This window comes from Ixodes scapularis, unplaced genomic scaffold (genome assembly GCF_016920785.2).
Source record: "Ixodes scapularis isolate PalLabHiFi unplaced genomic scaffold, ASM1692078v2 PGA_scaffold3__209_contigs__length_174095766, whole genome shotgun sequence".
Taxonomy (NCBI): Eukaryota; Metazoa; Arthropoda; class Arachnida; order Ixodida; family Ixodidae; genus Ixodes; species Ixodes scapularis.
The window spans coordinates 45,492,689-45,515,016 of record NW_024609868.1 but is presented as its reverse complement, the minus strand read 5'-3'; the positions used below and the strand labels follow the sequence as shown (position 1 = coordinate 45,515,016).

General features: G+C 43.2%; 1 protein-coding gene across 2 annotated transcripts; it reads left to right on the top strand.

The window, feature by feature from the left end:
- The first annotated feature begins 1,794 nt into the window (after positions 1–1,794).
- On the top strand, positions 1,795–20,756 carry LOC8028305. 2 transcript variants are annotated; one of them, XM_040212238.1, is made up of 3 exons: positions 1,795–1,956; positions 16,713–16,907; positions 20,456–20,756. In XM_040212238.1, the coding sequence occupies exons 1-3, from the start codon at positions 1,815–1,817 to the stop codon at positions 20,665–20,667; spliced, it is 549 nt and encodes a 182-aa protein (XP_040068172.1). In that variant the 5' UTR covers positions 1,795–1,814; the 3' UTR covers positions 20,668–20,756. The 2 variants fall into 2 exon arrangements, with proteins under 2 accessions (XP_040068172.1, XP_040068173.1); XM_040212239.1 differs by lacking the exon at positions 20,456–20,756 and adding an exon at positions 18,448–18,588.
- Positions 20,757–22,328: the final 1,572 nt, after the last annotated feature.

The following is a 22,328-nucleotide window of genomic DNA, read 5'->3' as shown; positions in this document are numbered from 1 at the left end:
ACAGAATCTTCCGTTGTTCAGCTATAGATCGTAAAAGTTCCGTCGGAGGCATCGGAGCAGAAGGGGCGGGCAGAGACAGAGCAGGATGGGGAGGACTTTGGGTTCCTATATATCCTCATGGGTCCGGAGGCTCGCGCGAAAAAGGGCCTAGTGCTCCGTTACACAACGGAGCTCCTGTTAAAGCTGGGGTAGACGTTGCTCAAGCTCGACTGGGCTAAGCTCCGGATCAACCACCTGGCCTGATGAAGGAGCGTCAGGGACTTTCTACTGGCGTCTATGGTTCTGTCGGGCCAACGCACTGTATAATGGGCTGCCCGAAAGTGGTATGTCAAAGCTAGGATTGTGATTGTTGTCTTTTTCTTCTTCAAGGAAAGTAGCGCTTGGAAGTGGGGCGCCTGCAGCTGGTGGCACGGCCTGTAACCAGTCGTTCGTCGGTTGCTTTGGTTGTTCGCTTTGGTCTTTTGGCACCGACTAAGGCACCGACGGCGGCGGTGTTCCACTGTAGCACATTGTTTCGTTGGGCAAGTCTTGGCAGTGATGTCCTGATCATTCGTTTCGGACAGGCCGCACCTGTACATTGGGGCCTCTGGCGACTCCAAGGTTGATTCCGATGGATAAGGGCATGAAGAACGCAAATGGTTCGGACGGAAGCATTTGTAACAGTAGACAACGCTAGGCGGTATACGGATGAAAGCTTAAGATACCGCCATAGTAAATTATGTGATCGGGTGGAGACGCAGGGCCCTAGAGGGTGACCAGGCTTGGAAGCCAGCTCGTAAAGACCGGTTGCTGATGAGGTAGATTCTTGTCCAGAGGCAGGGCCGCCCAGTTTAGTCACCGGGGGTATCATCGACACCGAATCTGCGGGTGAAGGGTCGGACGGGCGCTTCCCAGGGCTGGCGGCATTGTTTGCACGAGCCATTAGCAGCAACGAGTCCATTCTGGCCGACGACCGGAGACCGGCAGCACCGCTGTCAACAAAGCCAGCTGCACTCGTGCGGAGGGGTGCAGCTGACATGCAGGCGCACCCGTAGTTGCTGCACTTTGGCGAGTACAAAGCCGAACGATACGGCGGGGAGCTTAGCCTACGCCTACCTCCAGGCGGTAACAAGAAAGCCCGGGGCTTACCCCACGGCCATGAACAGGCCTGCGGCTGCGTGACGAGGAGCCATTAGGGAGTTTTCGTAGATCGTTTTCGCCGTCCCGCAAGGCCCTCCGCAACCCGTAGCGGGAACTCCACAGTCAAGGCTATCGGCGCGCAGGCGCAATAGCAACTTCTTCGTTGCGGAACGCTTAGCGGAAGGGGCAGCGCGGTCTACGAAAACTCCCTATTAATGCCAACAGTTCTTGTGGTGCACGAAGACAGCGAGAAAAGGGGAAAAACGTTTTAAAGCCTCATCTACCGATGAGGTAGACGAGGCTCCTTTCTCGTCTTCCTCGTTTCTCTCAAGTGTCATTTCCGGGTTTATTGAAAACCCGAGAACCCCAGCATCGCTGTGCTCGTGTATATTGCTTAGGGCGTCCCCTAACGCTGGGGCTCCGTACTTCAAAGCTCCCTATTCTTTCACTCTGCTCATTGAAGTGGTTAGCTTAGTTATAGATTAGCTCCTTGTATGATCGCGCTGTTTGACGTTAGAGTGTGCTCGCGTACTTATTTTTTTGCTTTAAGTTTTCGAAGTTATCTGCCCGTGCCTTACGTACACAGCTTAGTATGAACTGTCTATGTGACTTGCAACACGATGACGAACATGTGGAGTGTGTGAACGAGCTCTGAATATCAGGATTTTACCTCGCAGGAACCTAGGAGGTTTTGCATGGCACCCAAGCAGAAGTTTTGGATTCCCGAAAAAGGCCAGGTCTTCTACAACTGTACTGACGGAACGCCAAGCTTTTATACCCTAAAGGAAGACCAACCTGGGGCGCAAGGATGCGTTATTCCGCACATTTGTGACTCAGGTAATTTCGATATTTGAAGCTAAGATCCGGCCAACTCATACCCCCCCCCCCCCCAAAAAAAAAAAAAAAAAAAAAAAGAAACACAGCGCAAAAGACAAAAATTTGTACGAAAAGAAGACAAGGCAGTTCAGTTCAGTTCAGTTTAATAATCCTCAAAGTCAATTCTAAAAGGTGCACTACATGAGATGAGATTAAGCACACACAAAAAAAAAAAAAAAATGACAGGGAAGGTATCCAAATAATAGGTTCGTTAATGATGAATAAAAGTCGTATTACAGTTCATATAAAACGCAATAAAAAGAGGAAGGGATCTTGAAGAAACAGTGTGACCAATTAAAATATAATTTTGAGGAGTGCTTTGCAAATACCACCGAAGTTATCCTGATTGGTTTAAAGTACGATTATTTAAGGGAAATAATTCCAGTCAGTGATAGCTCGTGAAAGCGGGGAAGTTCGAAATTTATTATTTTTCGCGAAGAGAGGACTTTCTTCTAAGTAGTGGTCATGACGAAAATTGATGTGAGGTGGCGGTTGACACTAACGGTCACAAAAAGAAGAGGAATGGCTGGTTTTTGTGGAACTTGACAAGACGAGCAAGTTTAGCTATTTCAGTTTAATGGACGTAATAGTTAAGACACATGCGGTTATATTAAGGAACACGCGCGTTCTTTCTGTTTTTAAGCCCAACTGAAGAAAATGGGGTAATGTTGGCATTTCGAAGCATAAAAATAGCAAAGGAGACGATGTAAATGACCTGAAAATTAAACCAATTAAATTTGTTATTTTCTTATTGGCTACTACACTCACATTTATATTTAATCTTTCAGTGTCTTTGAGGGTATTTCCTAAACTTATGCGAATTGCTAAGGTAATTTTTGTTATTTAAGGGTGGTGATATTAACTTGTTATCAAGCCAATATCAATACTTTATAGTATTTTAAGGGATTCGAAAAAAAAATACTGCATAGTAAACTGTCGGCATATTTGGAGCGTTTTTCTTTGTTGACCAACAGTCAGCACGGCTTCAGAAAACTAAGGTCTACTGAATCTGCTCTATTGGTTAAGAAAAAAAGTCATCACCCGGGAAAGGGGTGATGACTTGGACAAAATAAATAGATTTCGTATCAACATAAACAAAACTAAGTGCATGGTGTTCCGAGCCGAAAACGTGACTGTTCATTTTAAGCCAAATATCACCATAGCCGGGGAAGCAATCGAGATAGTAAAGCCATTCAAGATATTAGGTTTCATCATTCCAGATCATTTATCATAAAGTGAGCACATACAATACATACCCCAGGAAGCCAGAAAAGCTATTGGTACTCTATCCCGATACCGTACAGCTTTCAGCACATTTGTTAATAATTTTTCACGGCCTCGTGCAGTCATATTTTCAATATTTTCACATGATATGGGGTGCCACTACCATTCGAAATATAAACAAACTTCTGACTCTGCAAAAGGAAAGCTCTAAGAGTGGTTAAATGTGTTGTATTTTTACCATACTGATGCTCTTTTTTGCCCGATTTAATGTTGTCAGTATAACACGCCTACATTACTCGTGTATCTTATAAAACAGCACACAAATAAACATAGTTGTTTTCTAAACAACACATTTAAATAAAAATACTAGCGTTCGTAACACTCGGCGAAGTTAAGCGTGGAGTGTACCCAAACCCCGTACAAACTATAAACTGACATCGATTACATGCATACTTCCATCTTTTTTTTTTTTTTTAACAAGCTGAATGCTAAAACAGATTTTAGCCATAGCTTGCCATTTGAAGCTTTAATTATGACACTGTCGACGTTGTGAACTTCAGGAATCGTGTTGTATTTGTACTGTGTCAACTGATGTTATATGTTGCATTGGAGTCTTGTGATTGCTTCCTTTTTGCTCCCCTCTGAACTTCAAGAATGTTTTCATTTTAGATTTGACTTTGCGAACAAAGCCCTGTACGCGCGCTGCTGTTTTAGAACTTGGGCCTTGTCAAGCTGCACGTGTTGCAGCTTTTTGCCCCAGCTACGATCTTTCCTGGTGAAAGAAAAATAATTAATGGATTGATTGAAGCTATATATTTGATTTTGTTGCAGTTAAGATTGATGTGTGTGTAGTAGTGTGTGTGAGTAGTCGCGCGATATAAAACGAGATGCTTTATTTTGAAGCGATTCGAGTTTGTTAATGATATACACGAACTCAACTCTCCTACGTCACGCCGCGGTGGTGCCGCGTCGGGCGCACTTCCGGTCTCGGGCGGTGGGCAGAAGTCGCTGTGCGAGACATGCATTCCTGTGTTCTTTGGGAGACACCAGACAAAAACCTACCTTCTCGTCAAAGTGCTGCGACGGGGGCCGTACCAAGAGAGTCTGAAAAGGTTTGAAGATCAGTTTTTATGTGTTTCTGCCCCCTCCGTTTGTCCGAGAACGTGGATAGTAGCCGTGAAAAGGGCAAACCAGACGCTGTCGAACTACGACTGCTTGTGCGGGCAACACTTTGTGGTCGCCAGATGTATTTGTTTTATTTCAACATGAACGAGAGAAAACCACCAAACTGTCGGGACCACCCGCGGGTTCAGTGCGTCTTCAAATTCACAGAGCCGCCTGATCGTTTGAACTTTCAAACTTGTCTGCTTTTTGTCGTCTGCTTGTTCAAACAAAATCGGCTCGTAGACCAAACTTTGACCCGGTGATTGCAATAAGAAGTAATTGAAGGCCTCAAATGTCTTAGTAGCCTCGGTGTAAACAGTAGATACAAGATGTTGATCATTGGTACCAGTGGCCACCACCGACTTGTCACGCTTGGTCTGTCCCCGCTTCCGATTTTCAGTATCGACGTCGATCATCGCCGTTACCTTTCACTTTTTGCAGCACGAGCGACGTCGCGACCGAAAATAGCTGGAAGAATCTCATCATGGTTTTGGCGTCTATTCTGCGGCGTTCATGGGAGTGAACCTCCGCACGCCAAATTATTTACGCAAAGTTTAGCGGCGTAACGAGCGTTGGTAATTTCGCCCAAGCAATTAAAGTGGCAAGACATAGCAATGAGGGCGTAGCATCGACAATTTTGACGTGAAAAAGAGTACGCAGACTCACACAGACGCCGACAACGTGACATTCCAATGGTTTGTTGACGTGGGACCCGGTGCTTCTTGCCCGCACTCCATTGCGCATGCGTTCAAACTGTCGTCTGCTCTTTGAAACTTGTCTGCTTTTTGTCGCCTGCTCGTTCAAACGACAGCTTCCCGTAAACCAAACGTTGACCTGGTAATTGCGATAAGAAGTAAGTGCAGGCCTCAAAACACTTTTGAAGGTTGGTTGGGGTAAGTAGGCTAAGTGTAAACAGCAGATACAAGAAGATGTTGATCATTGTTACCAGTGGCCATCCCCGACTTGTAATGCCCGATTCTACTTGCGGTTTTCAGTATCGACGTCCACCATCTTAGCTACGGTCCACGCTTTTGCAGCCCGAGCGGCGTCACGACTGAAAATAGCGAGATGAATCTCACCATGGGACTCAGGCTTTAGCGCCCATTCTGCGGCGTCCACGTGAACTGAATCGCCGCACATCACATTATTGACGCAAAGTTTTGCGGTGTAACGAGCCTCGTTGATCTTGCTGAAGCCGCTCAAGTAGTTAGACATTGTTAGGAGGACGTAGAATAAACAATTCCAACGCGAAAAAGAACACGAGAGCTCACACCGACGCCGACAACAACGCAATTCAATGGTTTGTTGATGGACGACGGCGAGCTTCTTGCCCACCGTCCACGGCGCACGCGCGGCGCCGGTGGCGTCCGCTAGGGGCGCTCCGGTTTTGTTTGTAAACATGAGTTGGTGTATATGCTTCATGAGGTAACGAAATAAAGTTTTCGTAGACAAATTTGGATATAATGAGTTTTATATGCAGTGTCACACAAAAGAAGGTAAGGTATAGGTTACGTTTAAAGGGATACTACAACGAAATTTCAGCGCTCATTTTTTGGTCTATATCTGTTCAAAGGAGTAGTATCACATCGAACATACCATTATCTTGTTAAAAAAGTCTCGAAAGGGAATTTTGAAACGAATTAAACGATCAGCAAAGAGCACCTGGTGGATGTCGCTAGCGCCTCGCTTGTAATGCCCGTCTAGGAACCTTGACAGTTGTTGCTATTAAAAGAAAATCCTCGTCGCCAAAAATGTAGTAATTAAAAGAAAATGCGGACACCTGAGAAAATAAAGAAGAGCAGTGCCTGCGTGGGCCTGCGGAAAACGAGGGGTCTTACATGCCGAAGTGGTGAACGGCGGGCCGGGCGCGGGAGCCCCGGACGGAGAGAGAGAGAGACGTCCGACGCAGTCGGTGGTTGATGCGTAACTGTTTATTTAACGGTCAACAACAGGGGGTTGAGCGTCACGGGGACGCAACCCTGCTGCTGTGCGTGCTGTTTGCTTAACCGTTTGTGCAATGACTGCTGATTTTGCTAAACTGTGTGACGACCTAAAAAAAGAGATAAAACAAGAGTTCAAAGATTTCCGTAGTTCTTTCGAGAGAGAAATTCGGAAAGAGCTCAGGGAGATCAAGCTGAGTCTCGATAATTTCAACAAAGACTTTGAGGATATGAGGGCTGATGTCGCCATGCTAAAAAAAGAAAATGCAAGCTTAAAGAACAGCAACGGTGACCTCCGGGAGGAGTGTAAAGCCCTGAGAAGCCAAGCCGAACAGAGTGAACGTCGGCTCACGGCCTGTGAACAATACTCTAGAAATCAAAACATAGAGATTAAGGGTGTTCCCCCAGTCGAAAATGAAGATCTGGCAGCAATCCTACAAAAAATCGGCAATTTGATTGATGAACCAATCCTTCCCTGTGATATCGATGTATGTCATCGCGTTCCTGCTGGCAATTCATCGTCATGCCCGCTCATCATTGCACAGTTTAAGTATCGTTCGAGACGGGACGCTGTAATCGAGAAAGCGCGGAAGAAACGGGTATCAACGGCCGATCTAGGTCATGCTACACGCGCCCCTGTCTACGTCAACGAACACTTGTGTCCGGAGCTAAAAAAACTGCTTGGCATGACAATCGCCAAAAAGAACGAACTAAAGTGGAAATCTGCGTGGACGAGGGGAGGAAAAATCTACGCACGAAAAACAGATGAGTCACGGGTTGTTCATATCAGTAGCACTAGTGATCTTGCCAAGATGATGTAGCAACTTTGGCATAGCTTTTCTTGTAGTCTCGTTTCTTCATCATGGCTGCTCACGCACATCTTACGCCAAGTGAAATAACCACTCTTTTTGCATCCACTAAAGGAAAATCGATATCTTTCTTTCATTCGAATCTGCGTTCTGCGCGTAATAAAGAGGACGAACTCTGTGCATTGTTCCAAGACTTTGGATTCTCGTTCGACGTAATTATGCTCACCGAAACCTGGTACCAAAGTGATGAGGAAGTACTAAAACTGAATAAATACAAAACGTTTTTCTTAAATCGTGATTGCAAAAGGGGTGGAGGAATATTGATCTGTGTAAAAGCTACTTTCGACTGCGAACTTGTTACTGAGTTTTCTAGCATATGTGCTGATTTTGAGATTCTGACGCTGAAGTGTGCGCAAAATATTTTTAGTGTGGTGTATAGGCCCCCAAGTGGAAACTCTAACAATTTTTTGTGTTATTTCGATAAGTTTCTAGATTTTTCAAGTGCAAACAAGTATAATCTTTTTGTGGGTGGGGATTTTAATGTCAACATGCTTACTGCCTCAAGTGTGCAATGTTCATTTAAAAGTGTCCTTGATTCAAACGACTGTGTCAACGTCATTACATCGCCAACACATGTTACAAGTGTCTCATCCACGCTTATCGACCTATTCATAACCAATACCGATTTAGGTAGCGCATATGGCGGTGTCATTGGTGTGCAGATAAGTGATCATTTGCCAATATTCATGATCGCAAGCAACGTCAATGTTATTCATTGCGCTACACTTGCAGGCATTCGTATGTTTCGAGATATAAATTCTCAGACACTCGAAACCTTTAGGTCCTTGATTGTTGACGTAAACTGGAACCCAGTATACAACTCAAGTTCCGCTGATGACGCGTATATCAATTTTCTAGCTCTTTTTTTGAAAGCATATAACAGTAGTTTTCACTATAAACCAATCCAACAAAAGAAAAACATTCATAAGCCGTGGGTAACCCAAGAATGTCTCAAGGTGATTCGTATGAAAAATAAATTATATCATAAATTTATAAATACTAGGAAGCCTGGTGATTTAAAAAAAGTTCAGGACACATAGAAATAGACTGACTAAAATGCTTAGGCAAGCAAAGAAAAATTATTTGCACTCTTTATTTAATGAAGCCACAATGTCAAGAGTAGACAAAACATGGAAAATAGTAAATCAACTCCTAAATCGATCTCTTGAAAACAATAGCATTCTAGAAATTAAAATTGGTGATAGAATATTGCGCGGACAAGAACTCGCAAAATCGTTTAACAACTATTTCGCTAACAGTGTTCATAGCAGTCATAACCCTCTGTCGACAAGCTACCTAGAAACTCGCAATGAAAGCAGTGCCTTTTTTCAGCCTACTGACGAATACGAAGTTTTCAGTACATTCAATTCCATCCAAAATAGTAAATCAAGTGACATTGACGATATTCAAATTAGGCCTGTCAAATACGTTCTGGACTTATTAGCACCGGTATTATCCCACATTTACAATGTTGCAATTTCTTCGGGTAATTTTCCGCGTCAAAAGCAAATTGCCAAGGTGGAGGTTATTTTTAAAGGTGGTGACAAAAATGATCAATCCAATTACAGGCCTATCTCCATTTTACCCGTCTTCTCTAAGTGCCTGGAAAAACTCATCCACACCAGAATTTCTTCGTTTTGCAACCAATTCTCTATTCTGACCCCCTCGCAGTATGGCTTTCGAAAGGGGCGTTCGACTGAACTTGCCTTGCTAACCCAGAAAGAAATAATCTTGAAATCATTTGAAGAAAAGTGTACCACTCTCGGTATATTTGTGGACTTTTCTAAGGCATTTGACCGCATTAATCATATCACTCTACTTAAAAAGCTTGAGTATTACGGCTTTCGTGGGATAACTCTTGACGTTGTGGCTTCATATTAGAATTTCGTCAACAGTGCGTTGTCATTGACAATCAGCGTTCAGGTTTACAGTCATTAGCTGCCGGTGTTCCTCAGGGAAGTATACTGGGTCCTCTACTTTTTAATATGTATATCAATGATATTGTCAAAATTAGTACGGAGGCAACTTATGTTATATATGCCGATGACACTAGTTTATTTTTTTCTGCTCAAGATAAGGAAAAACTCGCGCAAGTCGCAAATCATACTCTTAACTCGCTTCACAAATGGAGCTCTGTAAATTCACTTCCTATTAACACTTCCAAAACTAAGGCAGTGCTCTTTAAACCGAAGAATAAGTCTGTGGTTTTCGACTACAACCTTGTTCTGGGGCCCTCCATCATTGAACTAGTACCTAGTACTAAAACCCTAGGCGTAATTTTCCAGGAGAATCTGTCATGGGATATTCACATTGAAGGTCTCATTCGCAAGCTTTCAAAAACCGTTGGCATTTTTAACAGGTTTCGCTTCGACCTCCCAGTAAAAATTAAACTCCTTTTATACAACTCTCTATTTTCTTCACATCTAAATTATTGTCATCTGGTTTGGGGAACCACAACATTAACCAATATAAATAATCTTCATGTCTCTCAGAAAAAGGCCATACGGAGTATCGTCAATGCCCCATATGATTCTCATACACAACCCCTTTTTAAGACTCTGCATATCATTCCAGTTACCAACCTGTATGACTACACAATAATTTTAAGATACACAGCGGGCATTAAACTGAACAATACTTTATTTCAAGAGATCGCTGGTCTAGCACGAAGTATGAATTTTTATTCTACTCGTAATGAGGATGTCTGGAAGATACCATACAGCAGAACAAACTATGGAACGCAGATGTTGAGACACCACCTCCCATCATTATTGAACAATCTAAGGAGCAACAACTTCACCATAGAAACACTAACACCTTGTGCCATCAAAAATATGTTTCTGTAGCTCACTTATTTTTGTATTGTGCCTCATGATATCAGTGTTCTACTTCCCAGTTACAAGTGTCTACATGTTTTTTTTGTTATGTTTTTTTTTACTCGTCTTCCTGCTATAACGATTTTGCTTTCATTTCCCTACAATTTGCTTATCCGCCTCTGCCAAGAAAACGGGGGTGGGGCCCAGTCAAGCCAACATGTGTTGGCTTTTTGCCCATGCCCCTGTCGTCTGTACGTATAGACGAAATAATAAACTGATTCTAAACTGATTCTGATAACACGGGCAATGATGTAACATTGGCGCCATCTGGTTAGTGTGGAGAGAAACACTGAAATGGAAAAAAAATGAAATACTACAACTGTGACGGTGAGTGTCACGCCTCCTGCCACGACAAGAGAAGAGGGGAACGAGGAACTCCCCTCTCCCCGAGAATGCCTTTTTTGTGTCGCAGAAGTCGTTATTGTCCCCCTACAACATTACAGAAGATTAACCCGTCACTCAAAATTCGTACATAAGCAGCCGCTTCGGTGGCTGGAACGACTCGGCCATCCTCTCGACGTCAGCCTCGCCGTAGCTTTGCTAGTCCCGAGACGACCTACGTCACGATTGCGTTGGATGTCACGTGGTCTCCGCTGGGCCTTCTCCGAGCGCTTGCCTGAGTGGGCCGTTTATAACGAAAAATACAGCCACCAGGCTCAAAATACAAACATGCGATTGTAATTTACGGATATTGTGGATCATGGTCAACCTATTTTTGAACACGACGGGAAAATTTCAAATTTCGTTGCAGTATCCTTTTAATATATCCTAAAGAATAACAGGCGCTATCCACTATAATGTTAATGTGAGGATTCCAGGTAAGGTTATCAGGAAATATTACGACTAGGTATTTATAACACCATCCATTTACGAGACGCCATCTTAGTAACGAGTGGTTTCGTGCTAGATGATTTTTTGACCAGTGAATATCGGTGGTTTACTCTTGGTTAGGTTGACCTTTATCTGCCAGGTGTTACGCCAGAGTGAAAATAAATCTAAATCTTGCTGTAATGATAAGCTATCATGTGGGCTAGTAATGAAATGATAACTGACACAGTTGTTCGCAAAAAGCCTGATGGAAGATGTAAGAAGGAGAGGGGTCATTAATATATATAAGAAACAACCGTGTGAACCCAGAACGCTGCACTGGGGAACACATGCCATAACGGGGAGGGTGGGTGATTTGCCCTGATCAAGATCAACAGCCTGTTAACGTTAATTAAAAATTCGACTATCTAGTGGATAATATAATGATTGTTTAGTTCAGATAGTGTATACAGAAGACGTGGGCGAGGAACCGTGTCGAATGCTTTTGAGAAATAAATGCAAATTAAAGGAGTTTCAAGGACTTTACTATATGCCAGTGGTCTCAAACTCATTTGAGCGTGGGGGCCAGATGGCCGACACTCGGAAGGCTGAGGGCCAACGTTAGAAAGGGGGGGGGGGGGGGGGGGTCCAAAGGTTTAAAAGAGGAAACCTCGTGCTCCATGCTTTTTGTAAACTCAGTGTTGCCAGTGCCATTTTTACCTTTCATTTGCTTATATGACTGCTTTGGGCACTGATCTGATAAGATAGCAATAGTTGAAATGACATCGCCCCGCCAACTTGCTCGCATTTTTAATAGAACAAGAAAGGAAGTACACTGTCGTTCTTGTCGCTCAATTCACTTAGGAATAAACCAAGCTCAACCTGTCTTATAAAAACAATTAGCTACTTGACAGTACTTAATTTCCTTACGTTTCGTATTACATCCCCCACACTTTTAATGATGATGCTTCTTTTTAGGCGAGAATCCCAAACTCGTAGCTTCTTCTTCGGTTGTTGCTCTTGCCGATCGAGAGTTTGCGCAGCCGAGATGCATCCTTCAACAAAGAGCTCACGCATGCAGCTTAGTAGCGGAATTGTCGTACTTTACAAAAAGCTGGGAAGCAAAAGATAAAGCGAAACAAAGAGCAAACGAACATAGATAAGTAAAAATCATATGAATACGTTGGAAGAGCGAAGTGACTTTTCGAGTGAAAATGAATCATCAAGATGAGATCACGATGGGCGCATGGCATTTCTAGCGCTCGAGACATGGGAACCGGGACTCGTACGAGGTTGCCTGCGGGCCACGTCCTAGCGAGTCGCGGGCCGCATGCGGCCCGCGGGCCGCGTGTTTGAGACCCTGCTGTATGCAATATTACATTTTTTAAACTTAATATTGGTAATTCATTTGAACTAAAAATGAGTTATAATCGCAGATTTAAAGAAAAAAAAACAAAAAAAAAACGAATTGACTTAACACCATGAACATTTGAGGTTAAAGCAAGGTCGAAAGCAGAATAACATTTTATGGGTTCCATTACAATTTTCGTTAAACCGTAGCTATTCATCGACTCAATAATACTCGACAATTCTCACTGAGCCACAAAAGAACTTTATACTTTCATAATAGTACTGCCGGGGAATAAAGAAAAAAAATGTGCTAAATGTAATTGTTTCATAACAAAGGCTCTGACACGGCCAGGGTGGTGGTAACAGGCGCTAGCAATGATTCGCAAGTACAAATGACCCAAGCGCACCAAACAAAATTTAAGTTCAGTGACTACAGATATGAGGGATGCATGCATCGCTTTACTGATGGCGATTAAGCCCATAATTATCACGAGAATTAATGCAGGCTTTACGAAACAAATGAAATGATCGACTAAAAAGTACCTGCAATCGTTTATCTTTGGGCTCAATCACATTTCTACCCCGATAACAATTTTTGCACTCGAATCATTTAGAGTTGACAAAAAATATATCTTGCTTATGTTAAAGGCTACAAAAGTTTGCACAAGTACCCCGAGGTTTACAAACGTATGTCTAGTTGTGTTTAAGATTGTCAAGTGCTCGGCGCCTTTGCGACTTGATAATTTTTAAGCATAACAATATAATCCAAATTCAGGATAATACGGAATTTGCTTTCCATTCGCATATAGTTTATCGTACACAAGTTTTACATTGATATTTTCCCTCCTGAACTGTGCACCAAACTGCCACAGTTTGCTTCGGTAGTGGCAAACCAAATGTATATAGACGCATTCAGTGGAGATAACAGTCTCAGTTTGATTGCGTTATGTAACACGTCTTGTCTGCTGCGGTAGTCAAGAAAACATGCAATTGGTTGTGCTGTTTCATCTCGCTTGCTGCCGACGCGATGAGAACGTTCAATCTAGCCAGCCGCCACACCAAGCTGAATTTTAAGAAAATATTTTATTGGATGAACCATTTCTTTCCACGTTTCACCTTGTTTTTCAGGAAGGCCCCTAAATAACAAGTTATTCCGCCTGATCCTGTTGTTGAGACCGTCAATACCAGAATGCAGGGCATAACTCTTATCATGCGAATCACAAATATCACTTCGAACGTCATTCATATTAGTTTCAACCGGGGCAAGATTTTTTATTGTCATTTAATCTAACATTTGTTTCTGTAGAGTGATACCTGATCTAATAGCGTCCAATGTTACTCTAGTTACCGATCATTTTCAAACACATTCGGAACCGCCTGACATCTGAGTTACAAAAGGCTAAGCAAGACTATTATACGCAGCTCTTTAATGAAATTCTAGAAAACGCCCAGAAATAGTTTGGAAATTTATAAATGAAGTTTTACGCCGCAGTGAACAGCGTAATGATATAGGCAAACTTTCAATCAATGGCAAAATATATCGGGAACGTTGTTAGCAGAACACTTTAACACAGCTTTTGTACATTTAAATCCGCCACCACATAATGTCAATGCTTGAAACTTTATTGAACGCACAGTACACGAGACACTTTTTCTAACGCCAACTGATGAGCACGAAGTATATAACGCGTTTGCGGGTCTCAGCAACAGTAGAAGCTGCGATACAGATGACTTCCAAGTTAGGCCTGTGAAATTTGTTCTTAATAACATCGCACCTTGCTTGGTGCACATTTTTAACCTTGACTTGTCATCAGGAACATTTCCCCGTAAAATGAAATTATCTAAAGTCTCTGTTACATTTAAAGGAGAAGACAGAAATCTCCTAACGAACTACAGACCTATTTCCATACTTCCAATATTTTCCAAAGGTCTTGAAACGATTATTTTAAAACGCATAAACTCTTTTAATGAGCATTCTGTGTTAACGGAATGTCAATTTAGTTTCCGTAAAGGAAAGTCTTCAAAATTGCATTACTTCAACAAAGACAAATTATTTTGAAAAATATACGGCATTTCATTACATCAACCACAAAATTATATTAGATAAACTATACTGCTACGGTGTCCATGGCGTATCCTTATCCGTTTTGCGCTCTTATCTTAAGCAACACGCCCAATGTGTTGTCCCTCAGGGCAGTGTTCTTGAGCCTATGTTATTTAATATATATATATATATATATTAATGACATCGTGAACATCAATAAACAAATAAAATTTATAATATATGCTGACGACACAAGCCTATTTCTTGCTTAAACGAATGTTGAAATATTAATAGCCGACGCAAATAATGTCCTTAGCCAGATTTTTATATGGTCCAGCAACAATGGCCTTAAGATAAACATCCAGAAAACAAGGCTGTAGCTATTGACAACAATATTACAATTGGTTCTACACCAATTGAATTAGTAAGAAGTCATAAAACGCTCAGAATATGTTTTTCTGATCATCTTTTGTGGAATGACCATGTCGATTATCTCGTCGAGAAGCTGTCCAAAGTGGTTGAAATAATGTCGCACTCTCGCTCTGTTTTTCCATTTAATGTAAAACTACAAAATTACCATTCACTATTTCAGTCTTATATCAATTACTGTCATCTTATTTGGGGGAAGACTACTCAAATAAACATTGAAAAGCTTGCGTTACTTGAAAATAAAATGCTCCGTTACATTGCCAATGAACACTATATAACTCATACAAAGCCCCTACTTGCCCGATATAAAGTAATTACCATTGAAAAGATGTACGACCGCTTTTCAACTTCTGACCATATTTTTTTTTTATGCGAAATGCACAACCTCTCCGAACATCTTCATCGCATGAACACACGCCTCTCGGAAAGATGGATCATTCTTCGAGCTCGTATACTAATGATACTTATCAGTCCATCACTTATCATCTACCTTCATTACTTAACCATTTACTTACCAACGATATTAATATATATAACATGGACAGGAAATTATTATTGACGTACTTCTTATAGTCCTGTCGGACATTGTGTTTAAATAAATGTGAAAGCGTTTTCTTTTGTGGTATATCTATCCTTGTTAAAAAGGTTGGAATTCTGTGTAATGCGGAAAATGGCTGTGTGTACGCTTTTTTGTTGTTGTTATATTGCTTCTTGCTACCGTATTTCTCTTTTAGAAAATGTTGCATTTTGTAGAATATTATGAGCAGAAGCTGTGCGTATATTTTTATGGTTTGTGCGCTTGTGTTCGACCTTGGTATTTTTGGTAAATATTGGTCTTTTGCTTTTTGGTATTCCTGTAAATAATTTTTAGCGTGTTTTTTTGTTTTTTTGTTTTGTTTTGAAAATTAGTTTTGCTGCCAATCTCCAATCGGGCCCCAAACCCCGTCAATCTGCCTTTGGCAGCTTTTTGTATTGGGGCACTGTTGGCTATAAGGCCAAAATTTAAGATATATTCATTGATTGATAGTTTCTTTTTGTGATTTGTCACTAGTCGATGTTACGTCTCCTATAAGTTTACCCAGTTTTTCTATAGAAATATGGCAAGGGTTAAGTTCGACATCTCCGGACAGCAACGATCGTGCGCCCAGGAAAAGAAGGCAGCTATCGTGAGGTGGCGAAAGCAGGCAATTAAACACAGAGGTAGCAACGCCGGAACAAAGGGTTAGTAAACGCTTTTCTTCCATGGGCCACGACGCCTCTAATAGTAACAGGTTATTTGAACGGCAGTACTTAGTGTAATTCAAGTAACAAGCCTGAGTTACCAAGCCCGTCGACGGAAACGGAAGCGTTTTTTGATGCGCCATCTTGCGGTTGTTGGTATGATGCAGCCACGTTAACGTTGAGGCAGCAGAAGTTTACCCCTTTGTCGTTCGGTTCAAGTTGAACACGTGCTCCAGTGGCCATGACAAAGGGCAGGCCACATTTTCGCCCGATGCACGTGATGGGACCGTGAAGAGCAGCAGCACCTGAGTTACGAAGCGTCTTTGCATCGGAAGAGCTCTGTCGCGCTTGTCCCATGTCTTATTCTATTCGCCTTTGTCTTTTGCGCTGTGCTTGGACTGAGCCTACCAGTTGATATTAATTCCGGCCAACTCGTCGAAAGCGAACTCATCGAAGGTCACTTTGTGGCATGGAAGCTCGTCCAATAGGCCAACTCCAGGTAGATCGACTTGGAGAAAGGGCAACTCGTCGAAAGTTGTAACCTGTCGAAGAGCGATTTGTGAAGTTGGCCGAGAGATCTAGGCACCATTTTTATTGTTGTCGTTTTTTGGTTTCCATCTTTCGCGCCCAAAGTTTTCTCGCCCTCAAAGCTAGAGATCGGCATCATGCGGGAGTACGCGTTAACGACTCAAATAAATTAATGTGCATGTGCGCGGGGTTCCTTAAGCATTTCTCTATTTTTTTACAAAGGGGCCCAATACGATCAATTCGAAACGGTATTATTTGCTTTCAGGTCAACCAGTTCCCTTCCGCTGCCCTCCTGAAGGAGGTATGATCGCGCACGAGCACTCGAACAACAAGTTGTACTTGTGCCACAGGCCGCAACCGGAAGTGGCAAGGTGTGCACCGGGGCTTGTGTTTGATCACAAGGATGAGGTTTGCACTTCTAGCGCGGCTGCATGGCCTTCCGAAAGCGTCTATCTTTCCGGTGAGTGGGACTTTAGACAATTTCTCCTGACAAGGCGTGATGCAACCCTTCCGTGACTGCTACACCCAACGGAGTGTCTTTCAAGCAGATAGACCGGTTAGGATTCAGTCTTTTGCAGCCCATTTAAATTTAAAGGCTGGTTCCCACGTGCATCTCAGCGCTAACATAACGAAAAGACAGTGCTTCATCAGACAAGAAAATGACTGCGCTCGGTTAGTGGTGCGGTGTATGCGTGAAGAAACCTTAGGACCAACAGTTATGCTTGTCAGAAAAAAAGTGTTTTACGATTGAACATAGCAGTTGAAGTTTCCGCTTAACGAAAGCCTGTTTTCTGCGAGTGTGAACTGATGTGATCAGTTTTTTTCCGAGGAAATTTCATACAAGACATGTACATTCCCTAAATGAACAACTATAGGACATTACTGGGTCGTTACTCGCTCAAAAAGTAACTACGCATGTTTCTCATTATTGAGGCTTCAAAAGAACGTGATAGTGTATCTCAAAAGTAAAGCGTGACTTTCTGTTTACTCCAAAGCTTTGTTGAAAAAGTAGTTGCATTTCAATTTTGCGGCGTTCACGCATTGTCGTTTTTCTTGCGCATTCACGAAGTTATGAAGTTCGCACAACAGTGACGTGTTGATTGGGATAATCACTTGGGGCTAACTGCGGACGAGATGTGTCTATTGTAGCGTGAGCTACACTGGCCGAGGTTGAGCAGTTTCGCGTGGCTTTCAATGAGCCGTGCTGCGCAAGCGTGGGGAGCAGCGTTACACGGCGCACAGCCGGCGCGCCGGAGCCGCCGCCGCCGCCGCGCACGCCTCGCCGGTCGGCGCATTCCAGAGCAGTGACGTCATAGCCGCGGCAGACGCACTGGCGCCGCCGCGTGCCCAGCTGTGCGCCTCCGTTGCGCAGTAGCCAAGTCTGACGCTGCACCGGAGCCGCTTGATAGTGCCTCTCATTTTTTTGCGCATAAGCTCACGCTACGTATATCCTGGCATAGCCGAGCTAAGCCACCGCAATTTCTATGACTTAACATAAAAACACAGATATCGCAAACATTTCTATCCACTCACGGAATGATCTCACTATGCTTTAGCAGAGCAATAGAGACGTCAGCGTGGGCATCATTGCTGTCCGGCAGCGGTGCCTTCCATGCCCTCCTGGTTTTTACCTTTTTTTTTTTTTTTTGAAACTAGAAACGATTTTTTTTTGGTGAGATGGCGTTGCAGGACTCTGCAAGTTTCGTTCCTTACTTTCGGAGTGCGGGTTGTCGGAAAGGGCTTTAGGCAAACGACCGCACAAAGTTTGCTGCGATGGACAGCTTTAGCTGCTGCGTTGTGGAAAAACACGGTGAAGGAGCTTTGCCTTCAGCCAGTGTACTGTACAATGTTTACAGGGGGTTCTTTGATTTCTGTGGAATAGATATAGGAGACGTGTGTGAGGGGATGTGTGCTTTGGTGGAACGATTGTGCAAGATGTTGCATGTCTTAGAGAGGGATACAGAGATGTGCTTTTTTGGGGAGCTGAAACGCTATTTCAGAACTGTGGTGTCCGTGACTGCGCCTGCGGTGGAACAAGAGAAAGTACGTACGCGAGCTGTACTGTAGAGGCGAGAAGAGTGCACGAAAACGGAGCCTGGGCGGCGGCAATGGGGAGGCGAGGGAGCGTGTCCGCACGGCGCGGCCACGTGGGTATCTCTCAACGGTGGCTGCCGGAGAAGTGGGGGCCCGGGGAGGAAGGGAGAGAGTCGCCGGAGCAAGAACAGCGGCGGCCTACATAGGAGAAGGGAGGGGGAGCGAGAGAGAGAGCCTTGCCGTGTGTGAACAATGACAGGGAGAGGGAGGACAGTGCCTCTGCTGTAGAGCGTTGTGAGACAACAACCACAGGCTCTTCCAGGCAGCGATAAAATTAATGAGTAATTTATAACCTTCTGTGTCCTGATTTGACCCAGCTTTGTAAAGGGTCTTAAGGATTTCAGCTTTTCTTGATTGGGTCTTAGTGACGTTTGACAATTCATCTTCTCAAGCCGGACACTCGGTACAGAGACAATTGAAGACGATCTGGTGGAGGAGATGGTAGCTATAACTGAGTATGGCTACCATCTTTCCCAGTGTACTATTCGGGCCAGCGTGGGCGCATTCGTTTCAGTTTGATTTATTTTTCTAAAAATCTACGCGGCTCCGAAGCAAGAAATTACTTGGTAGTGTCATAGCATATATCCCAGTCGACCACCCTGCATAAAATTAAGTATGTTATGGGCGTGTCAATGACCCTTTCATGGATGTTGCCTCCTCCCCGTGCAAAATGACATTCTAAAGCAAACGAGAAAACATAATGAGCTTGCTTCTAGGGCGATGGCGTGAAGGCCGTTTCTGCTGTCGATAACTTTCTTCTATGCAGAAATGGCGCTCACGCGCTGTCAGAGATAGCAGGAGCACCGGGACGTAGTGGTTTTTGTTAGGTTTTTTTTTGTACGAGTAAAACGCGCAACATTGTCGCTGGACGTGGTTGCCAAAACAGGAAGAGGAAGGAAAAAAAAAAGTGATTGGAATTTATGATGCTTGTACCTGTACTGAGAAACTCAAAGCCTCTTTTAGAAGAAATTACAGCAAATGATTTATTGTATTCTTTACAAAAAAAAAATACTCCCACGCATGGTTAACGTATTGTTCGTGGGCCTCTAAAAGATACACAGTTGTCAAAGATGATGATGGTTCACGTATAAAGGAGTCATGAGACAAGAAAAATAATTATTCTACATTATTCTTGACATGAACCCCCATAGGCTGCTTATCCATACACAAGTGTAAAATGAATTTTTAAGGTTCATAATATGCACCCGGCAACCACGCAACACTGACAAAACTCTGACGTGGCTAGTGACTGACGCTTTCGACACTTAACAGGAAACAAAATATCAGAAAACAGGTGACGCTATAGGAATCAGAGCCGCGAGGCACGGCTTTGGATGCCCAGAGAAAATACCTTCATTAAGATATACCGGCTTCCGCAGCGAACACTTGGAGGTTTGGGGATGGTGACGTCACCGGAAATGTCAAATACGGCGGACATGCTCGATGGGTGGGCGAATCCGGGAGTTCCACACTCTACGAAAACTGACTTGTCCGCATAGCGCATTGGAGCTAGAGCCGGTCGCTGTGATATGCACAGGGAACTAGGCGAATGGCAAGGTTTCAAAATATGTCTAAACGTAAACAGAAATTAAAAAAAAAAAAAAAAAAAACAGTCTGCGCTTGTGGCACTCAGCATAATGTTTCACCATGTTCAATGCTTCGTGCTAAAGCGCAGACTGCTTTTTAAGGTCTGAAATATATTTTGACTCTCGCCATTCACCTGATTCCTCCATACATAGCAACGATTGGATCCTCTAAGCGCTTTGTTGTAGATGTCTCAGAGTGCTCTTTAAAACTTGATAATTATGAAAAAAAACAAAAACAACTTTGTGAATATAGTACTATGACGTGCATCTTAGGCTAGTTAGCTGCAGAGTTGTCTCAAATGTATTTATTTTTCTCTTTTATTTGCAGAATTATACAAGTCTGCCGCGAATACTGCGCGCGAAGAACTCGAAAAGGCCAGGAGGAATTTCGAGTGTCCTTCTGGCTTCGGGTACTTCTGGAGTACCGTGGACGAGTTTCACTACTTCGAGTGTGTCCGATGGGAGCCAGTTCTTAAGCGCTGTCCTGCCAACTCGGTCTTCAGTGAGACGCTTCGTATATGCTTGCTTAATGAGTATTAATAATACTTATTGTAATGATAAAGTTATCATGAAATTTAGCAAACTTCGAAAACCGTCAAATGCGCGAACTATATGTAGCAATACTTTTTTTTTTTATCGTGAAATAAATTGTAGGATGGCAAGTTGAAGATACAAGAGCCAAAATAATGTTCAGCAATCGTGAATCATACCCATGAGATTTGTTATGTGGCTTGTGTTCGTATCAAACCCCGGTGTAAGATGTGTAGACCTTTCCACCTCAGTGGTTACCTTACCGGTGGTTAGAGAATACACTAACGCACTCGCTGCGATATGGTGGCTTCAATTTGATTGGCTCCTGTTTCGGCGCGCTGGTGGCTCTGTTGGTGTCTTATCTATGTCTCGGTGTGTTATCTGCTGCACAAATATATATATATATATATATATATATATATATATATATATATATATATATATATATATATATATATATATATATATATATATATATATATATATATATATATATATATATATTTGTGCACCAAACAGGAGAGCGGCATGGTTGTTTTTGGGCACGTAAAATAAATAAACAAATACATAAAATCTAGTTTTCTTTTAATTCTGTGATACAAATGTGTCTCTCGTGAAACACAACCAACGACGGAGTGGTCCTGGGCCGCTTCACGAACTACGACGTGATATCGAGTCTCAATTGTGGACGTTTTTACGAACATATGATCGTGTTCGTCGTTCGGTCAGGTTCGGTGGCGAAACGACGGAACTGATGCGGGAGGAGGATTACTGTTCTCTACAGCTGTAACAACCTGGTTTTCATACTAATAAACCAGTAGAGAGACAAATGCATGGAAGCATAGTGAAAACGCATGTCGACAACCTGAATAACGATGTGTTGAATCACTCAGAACAGATGAATACGCAAATTTAGTGCTCACTTTTTAATTTTCGAGAGCACCAACTTTTTCTGAACGTCGCCGACTGGAAAACCTTCCTGTAATGACCCGCAGAACGTAAAAATAAATAAATAAATCAATAAATATTGGGTGTATCAAGGAGTGGCCAGGCTCTTTAAATCGACCGCAAAATTCGGTTTCTTAACCCATCCCGCTACTACTTTGTGCAGCGTTGCCCACAGATGGTAAATTTTTTTGGTGAAATTTGCAAGGAAAAAATGAAAGCCGTTTACAACTCCCTGTAACGCCGAATTGGAGCGCAGCTCGTGAGGAGGAGGAGGGAAGGATACTGAAGGGAGGGTATATTCCTCCTCCCTCGTGATCACGGCTGCTAGTCCTCCTCCCCTTCTTCTTTGGCGTGAATGTTGTTGATCACGTGTCACGTGGCCTGGGGGTCACGTGACCTTGGGTTGCATGCAACCCGCCGGAGTCGCCGGGTTGCACGAAACCCGGCGCAATCTACGTAATACGTGTTGCATGCAACTCAGGTTACGTAATTGCGTGTTGCATGCAACTCAGGTTGCATGCTACCTGGCTTACTGCTGGTCAAGTTGCATGCAGCCTGAGTTGCATGCAACGCGAGTTGCATGCAACACGCAATTACGCAGATGCAACAGGGGTGCATGCACGCTGTTGGATCTTCTCGTAACCTGTTTCATGCTACCTGTTGCATGCAACCTGTTGCATGCAACAGGTAGCATGCAACAGGTAGCATGCAACAGGTTGCAT

Bases quoted from the DNA above. Each gene is read 5' to 3' on its own strand.
- LOC8028305 (XM_040212238.1), top strand. From the start codon at position 1,815: ATGGCACCCAAGCAGAAGTTTTGGATTCCCGAAAAAGGCCAGGTCTTC. The intron at 1,957-16,712 runs GTAATTTCGATA...ATTTGCTTTCAG, and splicing joins TCCGCACATTTGTGACTCAG to GTCAACCAGTTCCCTTCCGC. The intron at 16,908-20,455 runs GTGAGTGGGACT...TTTTATTTGCAG, and splicing joins CGAAAGCGTCTATCTTTCCG to AATTATACAAGTCTGCCGCG.